This window comes from Mytilus trossulus, unplaced genomic scaffold, assembly GCF_036588685.1.
Source record: "Mytilus trossulus isolate FHL-02 unplaced genomic scaffold, PNRI_Mtr1.1.1.hap1 h1tg000373l__unscaffolded, whole genome shotgun sequence".
Lineage (NCBI taxonomy): Eukaryota > Metazoa > Mollusca > Bivalvia > Mytilida > Mytilidae > Mytilus > Mytilus trossulus.
The window spans coordinates 961456-977777 of NW_026963340.1; the positions used below are offsets into that span (position 1 = coordinate 961456).

The 16322-nt window shown below is 32.8% G+C and overlaps 3 protein-coding genes across 3 annotated transcripts in view; 2 read left to right on the forward strand and 1 right to left on the reverse strand.

Annotated features, from left to right (window-relative positions):
* LOC134701900 (glycosyltransferase 1 domain-containing protein 1-like) overlaps positions 1–2846 on the reverse strand; it is a 48646-nt gene extending 45800 nt beyond the window's left edge. Inside the window, exons 1-2 of the mRNA XM_063563008.1 lie at positions 2734–2846; positions 1383–1463 (exon numbers count right to left, since the gene is read on the reverse strand). Coding sequence (XP_063419078.1) covers positions 1383–1450 — 68 coding nt within the window. The 5' untranslated portion in view covers positions 1451–1463; positions 2734–2846. The remainder of the gene's footprint in view (positions 1–1382; positions 1464–2733) is intronic.
* Positions 2847–4314: 1468 nt separating this feature from the next.
* Positions 4315–6028, forward strand: LOC134701998 (BTB/POZ domain-containing protein KCTD18-like). Its single transcript, XM_063563108.1, has 2 exons — positions 4315–4335; positions 5267–6028. Exons 1-2 carry the CDS (start codon positions 4315–4317, stop codon positions 6026–6028), a joined length of 783 nt encoding a protein of 260 aa, XP_063419178.1.
* Positions 6029–11818: 5790 nt separating this feature from the next.
* Positions 11819–16115, forward strand: LOC134701979 (uncharacterized). The gene is made up of 4 exons (XM_063563092.1): positions 11819–11933; positions 13650–13739; positions 14447–14560; positions 15907–16115. Exons 1-4 carry the CDS (start codon positions 11840–11842, stop codon positions 16026–16028), a joined length of 420 nt encoding a protein of 139 aa, XP_063419162.1. The 5' UTR covers positions 11819–11839; the 3' UTR covers positions 16029–16115.
* Positions 16116–16322: the final 207 nt, after the last annotated feature.

The window sequence follows — 16322 nt, forward strand, 5'->3', positions numbered from 1 at the left end:
TCGTGCTGTAATCGTTTATTTTGAAGTAACAAACCACGTTTTACATTGCAGAGTTTCCCTAAAAGATTTATTTAACTTTTTAATTACTGAACATTTCTTTTGTATGCATGGTATTGTTATTATATAGGAGCAAACTTCCTAACCGAAGCCAGGCGGCTCCATCTTGGGCTGTGGGTAACTTAAGTTACCCACGGCCGTTTAAGCACAGTGAAGGTTGGTTTAAAATATCTATCTGCAAAAAAAAACAAAACAGATTGTCATTTTGCTTTGTTTCTTTTATGACTCTTCTGTTACTAACATTGGACTATTACTTCTTTTAACGGCGTTTTAATGTATGTATTGCTATCTGTTTGTTTATCCAATAAAGACTAGACGTATATAGGATTTGAAAAAAAGAAGATGTAGTATGATTGCCAATGAGACAAATCTCCACAAGAGACCTAAATGACACTTAAAATTAAGAACTATAGGTCACCGTACGGCCTTCAACAATGAGCAAAACCCATACTGCATAATCAGCTTTAAAAGACCCCAAAATGATAAATATAAAACAGTTCAAACGATAAAACTAACTGTCTAGTTTATGTATAAAAACTAAACGAAAAAAATAAATAAATATTTAACACATCAACAAAGACAACCGCTGAAAAGCAGGCTCCTGACTTAGGACAGACACATACATACAGAATGTGGCAGAGTTAAACATGTTAACGTGATACCAACCCTACACCTTACACATGACAGTGGTGTAACAGTACAACATAAGAACGATCTATCAAAATCAATTGAAAAAAGCTTTACTCATCAGATGGAGAATGGTTGAGATATCAAAAAGCACATTTAACCCCGCCGTGTTCTTCCAAAGTCAGTAAAATATAGCATTATGATACATTTCGCGTTTTCATTCTCAATCCTATATTCTAAAAGTTAAGAAAACGCAACAACAGTCTGCATCAGACACCACTGTTTTCAATTGAACATTAAAATTTTGATTGATGTTTTTTGTTTCATGTTGAAAGCATATAATACAATCTTTCTTCTTATTTCGTATTTTGTATTTTGTATTTAAAACTATTTTTTTTTATGTACACCTGTATATTCATATATTGTGTAATTCTTGTAAAAATTCATATTGGTGCATATACAGTTATTATTAGGTGTGTATGTATCCTAAAAGCTTTTTGAATAAAGTATCAAGTATCATTATTTATTATATTTCCTTTCTACATTTCAATTTTCAAGTAAATTTTTTTAAAGGAAACTTCTTTCACCAATACGTTTTTATAACATTTTTGAAAGTGACATAAAATTGGAAACTCTACATTTTTCATTAAGCCAATCCTTCCCCTATCATGCCCATGTAACCTTCCAGCACATAATACCTTATTCTTTCAATTGTATGCAGGTTCCCACTTCCTTTCTGTAGATGTGATATTAACAGTATATTCATTATGACCTGGAATCTACAAGAAATAAGTTCAATGCAGATATATTTCTATTTTGTGAACAAATGAAGGGGATAATTTCTAATAAAAAAAGAGTAGCAAAATGACATGCGAAAATCTGAGTCGTTTAAAAGTGACATAGTGAGTTCCATCACAATCAAGGTAACGATGGCACATAGTTTTCCTTGGTTGAAGTTTAACTAGCTGTCAGTAACTGCGAGTACTCTCAAATCGTATTTTCTTGTTAATTCAACCTGTTGATACTGTTTATAATGCTTTTTTGTTATTTTTTAAATAAGCTTTGATTATTTGTAATATCTTCAATTTTTCACTTATTCTTACTACATTTGTATAAACTTCAAGATTATAATTATTTTTTTAAAACAGTTTTTTTTCTAAAGTGAATTTTGATTGGTTAAATATTTCTCAGTGATGTCCTGCCATGGCTTTGTTTGAATATGTTTGTAAGCTTGTTGGTCATGAATGTTTGTCTCTAATATTTAATTAACTGTGCATTTGTATTCAGATATCGCAGATCAAATTTATTCGTTCATTGTGTAATCATACGTTTTTTGATTGAGTTAAGTCTGCCAATTGATATTTTATCGTGTGTTTTTCTATGTTGTGATGTTATGCTATTGTTTCAGAAAAAGGGAGAAGGTTTGGATCCATTAAAACGTTTAATCCCGCTGCAATATTTGCACCTGTCCTAAGTCAGGAATCTGATGTACAGTAGTTGTCGTTTGTTTATGTAATATATACTTGTTTCTCGTTTTGTTTATATAGATTAGACCGTTGGTTTTCCCGTTTGAATGGTTTTACACTAATTATTTTGGGGCCCTTTATAGGTTGTTGTTCGGTGTGAGCCAAGGCTCCATGTTGAAGGCCGTACTTTAACCTATAATGGTTTACTTTTTAAATTGTTAATTGGATGGAGAGTTGTCTCATTGGCACTTACACCACATCTTCCTATATCTATTGTTATTTAAATACACGTATGTGTCCAATATGTATATCAATGACAATGTAAATAGATGCTTTAAATGCTTCAATTAAGACAATCGCTATATACAAATAATAAATATAAAATATGCTTTATATCAGTTATACCTTGAAATAATTATAATAATATCAAAATGAACATCTGTCGATTTGAGATCTAATGTCAATAGGTTAACAGGTCAAGCCGGGAGAGATAACAGACCTCGTCCGGCAATGAATATGAGTGAACGACAGAAACCCATAAGTAATTAGTTGCACTAATTTATATGCTTTATTATAAACTTACCAGTCACAAGTATTCATCCATTATGTATTTCACATTGCGCTAATGAAATATACTGGCTACTGGGTGACACGAGACGGAGAGACTATGCCAGAGACCTAAAGTGTTGCTGTAAACATTGAAAATGAAAGTGAAAGTAACCGGAAACGCCCACTACATATACTATCTTGTTAAAAGACGGACATTTTCTGTTAGAGTTCCGGAACTCGACAGTTACTTGTATTTACCTTTATGTTTGATGTCATGTGGTATGATACGAAGGGTATTCATTTAAACGAGTCGAAAAATAGCATTTCACAAAAAAAAAAAAAATCTTGTATAGCTACAATTGTCTTGGTGTCAAACTTTTTTGGGACATACATGTTTTTTTTAATTTATTTGTAGCAATTCCTGGCAATACCTCAATACGAAGAGTTTGAATTTTAGAAGCAAAAGCAACTTACATTCGTCAAATGGATTTCCACTCTAATGTTTTAGGTGATTTTTTCTCTTATGTTTTGCTATCTTTCGGAAGACTTGGATAGCAATGTCATTCAAACTATTCAAGTAGCGTGTACCCGAGCGTGTTTTATCTTTTTTCAAGTTAACCGAGAAGTACTACAAACATTATATATATATATATTTATGATCTTTTAATATATGTAACGGTAAAGGTAAACATAACACTGAAGTATTACAACAAAATATGCATATTAAACAACCAATTCATTATAATTACATTAGATGTATGTATTTTATTCATTATAATACTTTATTCTGATTGGCTAACTGCACATCACATGTTATTCCTCAAGCAAATGCATCAGTCAATAAAACTTTTCATTCAAGCGCTTCCGCGCTTCATACAAACTGTACTTTGGTCAACGCTTTTACACCACAATTAATTAACAAAAAGAAGCATTCATGCAATTCTTAAATGTTAATTACAGTGGTCCAAGGACCCAATCCTACTATGATAAGTAACGTCTAAGGTAGTAATTCTAGCTTTCCTATTGAGGATCATTGAGGGAAAAAAAATATGTGCTTACTTAGGGAATCACCGAAGCATGACCCCTTCTTAGGCAGTCACCCCCCCCCCCCCCCCCCACACACCAACCACCCCCAACCCCACCCAACCCCACCCCCTTTATGAAGATTACTGTATCCGCCACTGAATTCATAAGAGTAAAAATAAGTAATGAATTTCCGAATCGATTAATCTTAATGCGATATATACCGGTACCATGTATAATGAGTACATAACACTGACAGTAACAAGCTACTTTTGCAGTTATGGAAAACAATATGTATACAATGAATTTCTATAATAAATAGAATTGAAAAGACAAACAAACATTTATTTACCTCGTATTTAAAAGAAGTGTAAATTATTATGTATTATTTCAGGCGTTAAACAAAGAAAAAAACACCTTAAAACAAAAGTTTGATAAATGTATAGATAGTGTATTGTCTAACGTTCTGAGCGATGCACACGGATAAACAACAATAGTATGTCAATCTTGTTTATAAACATTTACTTTCAAAATAAACAAAATGGTAAAATATATACATTTCATGTAAGTTAAATTGCTATTTGGATATCAAATGGACAAAAAGAATGAACAGGTAGGATTTCATCTTTTCAAAGCTTATCTCAGATACCTTTATGCATTTTTACTTTGAAAAATGTACAATTCTATATTGTTAATAAGTAAAATGATACTTGTGATCTACAACAAATCATGAATACCACAAAACATAACTGATTTGAATACACATGACATATTTATGTACAATACAAATAACAAATAGTCCCCTGACTGAGTGTCCTTCTGCAGCTCTAATGACGCGACTGTTCTATGAAGGAACCCGTCTTCTTCAATTGGTTTATAATCGAATGATTAAGCAGGACCACTATTTTTTTCCTAGTTTACTTGAATCTCAAGTATATACATTGTGTGTGGTGCACATTATAAAAAAATGTACGTGAAGGTAGTCCACCATGGCCAATCATGATAATCGACCATTCCTCAAGTTATTCAAGTTAGACCACTATATATTTAAACTGTTTTAAAAGACACACTTTTTAGACGTTTAAAGATAATCCACGTTTTAAGATATCACTTAATAATACTAAAACAATACCAGTATTTTATTATATTAACAGAGATTTTCTCATACTCTTGTATATTTTCTTAAATGCTTCAGCTAAATCGTACGATCAAATAGAAAAGTGTCATGTTTGGCTTATGATTCTTAATTTTTGTTATGCGTTGCTACCATTGCTTTTCCTTTTATCCGCAACCTCGACGGGCTAGGGTGAAATTTGAAAAAATGAAAAAGGCAGGGCATGAGTGGAAAAAGGCAGGATGAGACACTTAGCAAAAGAAAATATTGCAGGAGGAATATTTATGCAAAAAAAATATAGTCAGGCTATATAAACCAATAAAAAAAATGGAAAGACCGAATAGAGTGAAATATCAAAATGGTAGCTCCCTTAAATTGTTGTATTGTTCATCTGTTTTTTTCTTTGAAACATTATATTTATAACTTTTAGAATGGACTACCCTCAGTTATTAATCTCAATGTAGGAGGATTTTTCTTCACAACGAGGCTATCGACTTTGAGAAAATATGAAGACTCGATGTTGGCGGCCATGTTCAGTGAAAGATACACACTAGATAAAGACAAAGATGACAATTTCTTTTTGGATATGGACGGAAGTAGATTCAAGCACATTCTTAATTACCTTCGCAATGAACAGCATCTTCCTCCGCGTAATATAGCGCAGGAAGTTTTGGAAGACGCTACATATTTAGGCATAAACTCACTTGTTGACCACATTAGATCTCTTGACCACGACTGGGAAGATGTTCGCAATTCAGTTCCATATTATTCAGAAATGAAAGAAAAAATCATTAAACTGGGCGAGACAGTTGATGCCCAATCCGAAGTACCGCCATCTTGGAAATTTCACCCACATGTGATTCTTGATTTCATTATTGATGACGGTTTGAAGATAAATCAAGATCTTTATCAGAAGAGTAGGAAAATTCTAAGACAAGGCAACATTGAAATTAACTGTCCAACTTACGCTGATGCAGTTACTCTTGCTGGTTGTCTGTATAAAGACATTCTAAACGATGGGTACAACGTTAAAATTGAAGAATTGTTTCCCTGCTCCGGGCAAGTCTGCAATGATCGACCTGTTTCAGAGATATCTAGTACAATCTCCGCAGATGATAATGTAGAAGAGTACACTAACTTCCGTTTCATGCTCATATTTGATTGGAAAAAGTTTATTTCCTCGGATATTTAAAAGAGCATTGTTATGTTATTGTATGGATAAGAAAAGATTACGAAGTAACGTTTTAAAACACGGGTATCTCAACCATAAAAAAAAAGAAATAAGCAGAGCAATACTATCAACAGGTATAAAAGAAGATGTTGACAAACCATGTATACGCCAATGAGACTAATGATAAAAGTAACCCAAATGAATGTAGAGGGCATCACATAGTGTTCAACAATGTATGGGTATATATAACACATACGAATATGAGGTATCATTGCCAATGAGACAACTCTCAAACGACGACACTATTACACAGAAACTAACAACTATAGGTCATCGTACGGTCTTTATATATCATTTTATTCTGGTATCCTCTAAGTTGGACAAAGGTATACAGAAAAACACATTAGTTTAAATTACATTGCATATAAGAACATTTGTCGAGGAAGCATTACATATGAGTTTTTTTACCAACGGTATGATCAGAATAGCCGACAGGTTAACATCAGAGAGAATCCAGGTTGTCATTTATAATTCTATTAAATTGGCTTTAGATTTCTTTTTTTGGTTCATAATAGCATTAAATGTTAAGACATTACAGTTCGTTAGGTATTTCTTGTCAATAAATCTTCAACAATGAGCAAACTCAAACAGCATAGTCAGCTATCATAAAAGGTCCCGAAAAGACAAATGTAAAACAATTCAAACGAGTTAACTGATAGGTTAATTAGCGTACAAAATTATGAATGAAACACCAATTAATCTAAATCAGTAAATCAAAATGTTTTTAGAGAAACATGCACCCACTGGTGGCCTTCGGCTGTTGTCTGTTCTATGGTAAGTTGTTGTCGCTTTGACACATTCCCCATTTCCTTTCTAAATTTTGTTCCAAACGTGCGGAATAATCACTTACTTACTAGCTCTATGAAAAAGAAACTACAATACTATGGAAAAAACATACTTAATGAATTCTCGATCATCACATTACGTTTTTAAAAACAGACGTACATGTATTATCCTCTTAAGTCATGGTATTAACAAAAGAGCTTACAGCTTTTGAGTGATATCGACCGTGTTTTCATTCAACATCATGTCTTGACATGTCCTGTACAAATTCAGTTGTTATCAAATAGGTCGTTTCTATGTGTATTTATGTCTGTTGTTCCGCGCGTTGTTTCCCTCGGTTCTATGATTTCACGTAATTGAAATCTGATTATTCTACGCTGAGACTACTATAACACATATAGTAGTCTCAGTTCTACGGCGGTTTACCACTGTTGACTTTATTTTTCATTTTCTTTCAATTCGATGATATTACTGCTTTATAATGGTCCATTTAAGTAATATTGGCACTATCAAGTAAAGGAGGGGTTAATACATTTTATTTCCAAAGGTATCACAATTAAACATAAAAAAAGGATTCAACGAAAAATCTAAACAGAACTCTGAGCGGAAAAGAGTATTTGTTTCTGCAATTAGCAAAATAACAAAAAAACGGTACTCCGAGAAAAATATCTTAATGGAAAGTCCCTAGCATGAAAGATCAAACATAACAAACGAATGGATAACAATTGTCATAGTCCTGACATGGCACGGACACCCCTAACATATAAAACTGTTGATTAAACCTGTCTTTACAGCAAGTAAAACAAAACCTTATATGGCAGTAGCTTTATTCGAACACGTGACAGTTGCTTTGTTCGAACACGGAGGATACAGCAATTGTCCTTGTTGAAAAGGTTAAATATTTTATTTTGAGTCGAATGATTATTTCATAACTTTTAGAAAATATATTGTATCACAAAATCCGACCTACGCTGAACATGGTGTTTTGATTTTAAATCGTCCTATCAACTTCTTACAATAATTCAGTTTTTGTAATAGCAATTTCGAGGGTAAGAAATGATTTGGGAACCGTTTCCCGCCTTCATATTGGCATTTCTACACTTCGTTTCGTTTCAACATGTGACAGCTTCCGTTTTTCGCTACTATGAACTGCGTGGAATGCCTCCTTGTTTAATGAAGCGTTGTTTTCTTTTGCCATTAAACTCAATCTCTCACTCTTTGATATAAATGCCCAGGATAATGTTACATAAATTTTCTTGGATTTGAGCGTCACTGATGAGTCTTTTGTAGACGAAACGCGTGTCTGACGTATATACAAAATTTAGTCCTGGTATCTATGATGAGTTTGTTTACATAATACTCAGTTAATGGTTGTAGTTTATTAAAAGATAGGCGAAAGATAACAAAGGGACATTCAAACCCATAATTAAAAACGTTGCAACGTCGTTTAAAAAAGAGGGACGAAAGATACCAAAGGGACAGTCAAACTCATAAATCTAAAACAAACTAACAACGCCATGGCTAAAAATGAAAAAGACAAACAGAAAACAATAGTACACATGACACAACATAGAAAACTAAAGAACAACACGAACCCCACCAAAAACTAGGGGTGATCTCAAGTGCTCCGGAAGGGTAAGTAGATCCTGCTCCACATGTGGCACCCGTCGTGTTGCTTATGTGATTACAAATCCGGTAAATAGTCTAATTCGGTAGGTCCCATTAATGAAAGGGAAGGGGATTGTAGTTACGACGTAAGGAACATATCCGATATCATTTGTGAAACGGTTATTCCATAACGGTCAACCAACTCGTGATGGCGTCCGTAAAATTTACGAAGGGATGATTTCAACTTCACCATTTGGAACTCTTGTATCTGCAGTATCCTTTATCTCCAATTCGATGGGATAGATGCGTTCCACATAGTCACCAAATTTTGGATTGTTTAGTGAAAGAACGTCATCTATATAGCGGAAAGTAGAGTTAAAGGATATTGCTAGCTTCTTATCTTTCTTCCTAAGAAGTTCCTGCATGTAGTCAGCCTCATATAAGTGAATCAATATTAACGCCAACATATGCAATCTTTAATAATCTGACAACAGTATATTATGTACAGACGAAAATTTTTATAATCCGTCCATGTCTAGTTCAGAAATAGCATCGTGTTTTTTTATTATCGGTGGTTGTTTTGACACAGTCACTACTTATGTAATTATTCTCATAGGTACCTTTGGTAATCTAAGACTCCAAAAGTATTCAGATATTGATACATATTTGTATTGAAATTTATTAAGAATGTTAGCTATTCTGATGATGGTTAAAATAGTATTATGCTTCAGAGGCGCTACATTTAAATCTTATTTCTTCCTTTTCAAATTCTTTCAGTATTTTTAATCTTTTATTACTTTTTGCTTTTTCTAAATATGTGGCATTTTATTACGCACACATTTATAGATTCACAGGACAAACACCCCTTGCAGAATATATTTTAAATGCCCAGTCGTGGGACAAAACATGACTAATAATCTACGTGTATCAAGTTCCCCCGTTCCAAAATGCTTGGAAACGCGGGGCCGACATTAGAGTGCTGTAGTACTGATCCTGAAAAACACTTTATTTTTTATAGTTTGCACAAAAAGCAAAATTGAAAATTATCAATTATCATTATCATATCTTTTATTCCAAAATACTAGAATAAGATCAAGTACAACATGAGGGCTTTAACATGTAATGAACTTACACATACATATATAAAGCACTATAAACAAAACAAAAAAAGGCGGTGGAATTATATATTACCGTTTTAAAGCTGTTTTTTTTTAGAAGTAAAGAACAACTAAATTTTGCGTTTTTAATAAGCATACAATACTTCGAAATCTGGTAAATATTGAAGGCCTTTAGAGAAAGGTCACTGCTCGAAATAGATGGTCCTACTTCTTCTTTTATAGTTTTATTTCAATAATACTATTATGTCTTTTAAGTAAATAAACTTATCTTAGATACCAGGACTAAATTTTATATATACGCCAGACGCGCATTCCGTCTACAAAAGACTCATCAGTGACGCTCGAATCCAAAAAGTTTAAAAAAAAAAGCCAAATAAATTACAAAGTTGAAGAGCATTGAGATCAAGTAACCCAGCTGATCCGAGTTAAATCAATGACCCTCCTAGTACGAATCTGGATATCCCAATGCTGCTATAAATATTAGAAATCAATTAAAACATGTACTTAAGTTCATCAGAATTATGATTTATACTCAGAAACTGAACTCGTCATCGATATCAGGATTGACATTTTGTATTAACGCCAGACGCGCGTTTCGTCTACAAAAGACTCATAAGCGACGCTCTAATAAATCAATGTTAAAAGACAAAATAAAGAACTAAGATGAAGAGCATTGGGAACCATAAATTCCCAACAGTTTGCCAAGTACGGCTTAGGTAATCTATTCCTTAGGTAAAATAGCCTTACAAATTTGAATTCCAATATCAACTTCAGGTTGAATTTCCAATTTGTAGCAGCAAGATTTTTTATTCAACTAAATTCTTATTTCTTTAACTCAAAATTTATATTTATCAAAGATCCCAGGCTTATAATTTTGCACACCAGACGCGCGTTATGCATACACAAGCACAACAAGCTATGCTCGTATGAGAGCAGTTTGAAGGCCAAATACAGGAAGAAGTTGAAAAGCATTGAGGACCAAAAATCCAAAAATTCAGACCATTCTTAGTAATTCAACAATTCAAAGTTTTGTAAACAGTTAAGTTATTAATATAACCAGATCAAATGATATATCAGGTCAATACCAAAGGGCTGATTACTGGACTAGTGAACAAGTACTTATCGTCAAAACAAAACAAATTCGTTCTTATGTTGTACTGTTATACCACTGTCCCAGATTAGGGGAGGGTTGTGATCCCGCTAACATGTTTAACCCCGCTACATTATTTATGTATGTGCCTGTCCCAAGTCAGGATCCTGTAATTCAGTGGTTGTCGTTTGTTTATGTGTTACATATTTGTTTTTCGTTCATTTTGTTTTACATAAATAAGGCCGTTAGTTTTCTCTTTTGAATTGTTTTACATTGTCTTATCTGGGCCTTTTATAGCTGACTATGCGGTTTGGGCTTTGCTCATTGTTGAAGGCCGTACGGTCACCTATAGTTGTTAATGTTTGTGTCATTTTGGTCTTTTGTGGATAGTTGTCTCATTGGCAATCATATAAAAAAGAAGATGTGGTATGATTGCCAATGAGACAACTATCCACAAAATACCAAAATGACACAAACATTAACAACTATAGGTCACCGTACGGCCTTCAACAATGAGCAAAGCCCATACCGCATAGTCAGCTATAAAAGGCCCCGATAAGATAGTTAAAAACAATTTAAACGAGAAATACCACATCTTCTTTTTTATAAAGCAAAGAAAAACAAAAAAAACGAAACAGCACTAATACCATCAGTATACTCCTTAGAGGTTTGAAGATTAATAAAAACATAAAGAGAATTAATTGTGTTGTCACTACATTTACATTTTTGTTTTCAACTAAAAGAAATATTTGTATCACAGCGTGCATGACATCATTACAAGTGACCTTATAAAAATACATTTTTACGCATTTTTATTATTTTAACCATTTACTTTTTAATTTCCTTTTTAAGTGCGGCAGGTTTGGTTCTTGTCTCATTGACAATAACAAGACGCCTCGTTAATATTTGTTTCTTTGTATGTAATCAGTCTCATTTTTTTAATTTTCATTTTGTTTTAATTCGTTCATACGATATGATTACATTTGTTGTATTTTACATTTGACATTTACGAAACAATTTATTTTATATTAAATGACAACATATAACACTTTTCTTGTAATTACCTATCTGTCATAGCCAGTTTTTTTCCGTCTTAAACTGACATCAAACATCTTCTTATAAAACTGTAAACAAATTTAATCATTATAATAACAAAAGTTTTGAAGAGAAAAGATGCATAAAATTGTCCTATTATGTTTCCTAGTTATAGTTTCACTGAGCATAGCACAGAAATTGAAAAAAGGAAAAAATAATTTGGCTACTAAAGGTAAGACAACTATAGAAGTTGATATGAACTTGACAATTTCACTTTTAGTTGCTAACGAAAAAAACATTGTGTGTTAATTTGAAATAAGAATAAATTTGTTTTTATCAATCCCAAAGACATTTGAAATTCGCTGTTTGTAGTTTGAAGTTTTTTTTTTAAATTAAATAATGAGAGTTCAAAAATTGACAAAGTTTCAAGCAATCAGATTTTAATCCCAAAAAGATTTGAGATCTGTACATAGATGCATTTCAAAATTATAATTTACATTTTAGAGGGTTTATGTGATTTTGAAATTGCTAGTTGTTTCAGGCCTTCAAAGAATAGTGTGTCAAGGACCTACACACTCATGAATCATAAATCAAAAAACAAACAGACAACGCCTGGCTTAAAATGAAAGAAGACAAACAGCAAAAAAATAGATCACATGACACAACATAGAAAACTAAAGAAAGGTGATCGCAGGCTCTCCGGAAGGGTACACAGATCCTGCTGCACATGTGGCACCCATCGTGTTGCTTATGTTGCTTATGTTATAACAAATCCGGTAAATAGTCTAATTCGGTAGTCCACAATCATGAAAGTTAACGGGGGTTGCAAAGAACATATCCGATATCATTTGTGAAACGTTTATTCCATAATGGTCAATCAACTCGTGATGGCGTCCGTAAAATTTACCGAGGGATGATTTCAACTTCGCCATTTGGAACTCTTGGTTTAAAAGCTTCCTTTGGAGCAGCAACCCTCTATCAAGAAAATCATGATAGGAAATGCAAGCACGGGAATATCGTATCAATTGGGAGATAAAATCCCCGTATGCAGGTTCTGCTGGAACGTTGCTACTTAGAAATGGGAAGATCACAATTGGAAAGCTGAGAGCATCTCTTTTGTCGTAAAGTTTTGTTTTCAACTGTCCCTCATTGTCATTTTCTAGATGCACGTCAAGATATGAGGCCTACTTTACTGTATCTGTTGTATCATTTATCTCGAGTTTGGTGGGATAGATGCGTTCAATGAAGTCAACAAATTTTGAATTATAAAGTGAAAGAACGTCATCAATATAGCGGAAAGTAGAGTTAAAGGATATTGCTTACTTCTTATCTTTCTTCCTAAGAAGTTCCAACTAAGGGTCATGCTGATTCATGACAATATTGTCAACTGAAATTGATACTTTTCAATGCGATGTACTGGAACTATGAAACAAAGACGCTAGTTGAATTGTGAGTGAGAACGATCGGTTTACATTATAATACGTGTATGTTTATAAAACTATTGTTCGAAAGTAGAAGGATGTTGATTTTCTCTGTCTGTACGTTTATTTTCCGAAACTCATTGCTGTCGCATTTTTCTCAGCAATTACAATGCTTATTTTTTTGAAATATTATTATACCATACCCTGTTACACACTTTCAGTTTTTTGACAATCGGAAACTCGTGTTTTCAAGTTTCTGACAATAACAACAAATCTTAGTGTTTACAGAAAACTTGTGTATTTCCAATGTTATGCACGATTAATCAACAACATTGAAAGCAGGAAACTTCCCGATGTAATAATGTAATGATTCGATTTTTAAAAAGCTTTTTAGGGAGAGAAGTTTTTTTCAGGGGAGGTCGATTCTTTCTCTGTTGTATTTGTATTCCTATTTAGTTTAATATTTATGGATTTTGTTTTGTGTTGTTCTATAATTTAAAAATGCTAAATATCTTTATGAATTTCAGTTATTACAGATGTTGAGAAGTGTCGAAGTTGCAGACGGGATTTTAAAACCATAGAGTTGAGGGATTTGTGTAACGATTTGTATTGCAGCAGTAAGATTTTAAGAAATTATTATATAATTGTGTTTTATTAAGTTTTTGGCATGCGCAAAACGTAAAATTTAAATTGAAACTCACAGAAGGAAGTTAAAAAAGACTTTTAAACGTGTAACTCGTGACGACTCTTACAGAATAGAAAATTATATTTTAAGTGACCTTCACTACATATTGACGACAACATTTAAGCATATACCATGATAATTGTTCAGGGTAAGATTAACATTTGAAAGTTTTAATTCGAAAAAAAATATATATTATTAGGTCAGTCGCATGAGAAAGCATTCTACTTAAATTGGCATGGTTTTTCGATAGGGGACAGCTTATGTATAAGGTTGATATGATGACAATGCATGGTGGCCAAAGGGCTTTCATGTATGAAGAATTTGATATGTTACCGTTAAATACATTGCTATGAACCGTCAAATAGAATCGTGATATGAAAATGACTCCCATTTCAGAATGACGTTGATTTCGATAATTTGCTATGTTACTGTGATTGGATGTTAGATAATACATAGTTGCACAATACACTTGTGTGCTTTAATCTGTATCAATTAAAGCAGATTAAGTTATGAACTTAATGGAAGTGGGGAATGTGTAAAAGAGAGAACAACCCAACAAAAGAACAGAAAACAGCCGTGTCCACCAATGGGTCTGCAAAAATATTTCTATGATTCAAAGAATCTTTCTTGTTTTTACAGAGGACAAGTCCAGAAAAAACTTGCAAACACCTAAAAGATGCAATTCTTGTGCGAAAGAGTTTAAATTCCAGAAGAAACAACAGAGATGTAAAGATGTTTTCTGTGCAGGATCTAGTATGTATAATACATTTCTCTTGATATAATATAAGTGGCATATAATGTCACTTTACAGTTTTGGTTTGGATGGGGGTTAGGACCCACTATTTCAATGTTCATTAGAAAAAAAATGATTTTTAATATTGGTAAACTACTAGTGGTGTACTGTACTGGTGTTTTTAAGAAATCATATTTTACCATTTTACTTCATACATTTATCTGGAAGAGTGCGTGCGTACTTAAAGTAGTGAAGAACTATATAGGACTAACATGAACGCAAACTATATAGTCAAATTTATCAAAGGTCAAGTTTACCTGAGAGAGTAAGAGAATTAGTTATCTAATGTTGTGATAGTTCATCAACTGAGACTAAAAAATAAAATTGTAATTAATAATGTCAGTCCCGGAAATTATAATTTCCACGAATATTAATACATGAAAATAAAGAGAGACGAAAACATTCACATGTAACTGTATAGTCACGTACTTTCAGTCAAAAAGGTTATTGACATAAGAAATTGAAAAAAAATGCTTGGTTATTTTTTGCTACAGTTTTGGACAATCAAATTCAAGCCTCAAATAATTCACCACCGTTTTATCATACTTATCTTGAATTACAGCTTTGGATAACACTGAATTTCTTTTTAACATCACTTTATAATGAACTATAGGAATTGATTTGATTTTGGTACTTAGGATGAAGCAATGAACACCGAACGATAAAAGTCTCGGATTATACCTAATCGTTTTGCATACTGTGGATTCATTATTTTCGTGGGTACCAATTTTCGTGGATTGAGGAAAACTTACAGGTTCGAGGATATTTGATTTCGTGGTTTTGTCGAAGTCTTCATACAAGCCATAAGAAAAATTGTCATTCGTTGAACATTTAATTTCGTGATTCAACTGTTCACACGAAATCCACGAAAATTGGTATTCAACGAATAATAATAAATCCACAGTAATGCGTATCTATAAAAAAAAAAAAAAAAAAAATAACAGCTTTATATTTCAGATAAATCTAATTTTGCAATTCATTGACTTTTTTAGTAACATTTATCTGAAGTGTTGATTTCTGACTTAAACATTCAATACTGATATATTATGTTCCCTGGTTCTTTCAAACTTTTTATAACATTTTTAATTTGCTTTAAACATGGTCACTGTACGACTCGCACCTTTTTAATCACAAACTGATTTACAAACATTTCCTTTCAACCTTCAATGACAGAGAAAATGTAAATAAGAAACAAATATGGTGACTTGAATCTGTACAACAAACAACGGCACAGTAAAAACAGATTTTGTGTTGAAAGGGACATAAAGTAACTGTAGATCACTGTACAAAGCTTTTTCTGTTTTAGCGACAGTTGATCCTTCCACCTTTGCCACAAGAGCACTTGCCTTTACAGTGGATATGTTATGTGCGTACTGCAAGGCTAGAAACAACTATAGATGCCTTGTACAGTATGGTTGTCAGCGGTAGACGATTATGCACAACAAGACATAATGGCTTATCTTAAAATATTTTGTAAATAGTTCGTTAATCGTAGATACAATTTATCAAAACTTAGCAGGTTTGGTATTTTTTGTTTAAGTTTTACGCAGTGTGTCGTCGTGAAAAGGGTGTGTAAAAAAGTGGATTGAAGAAGCTGTGTAACTAATCGGATAAATGTCCTCCTTTAGAACCGATAAGTCCTGAGAAGATATACATCTAAAAGTCACATTACCTTAGTCAAGAAAGAGCAAAACTAATACGGTATATTTAGCTATAAATGCC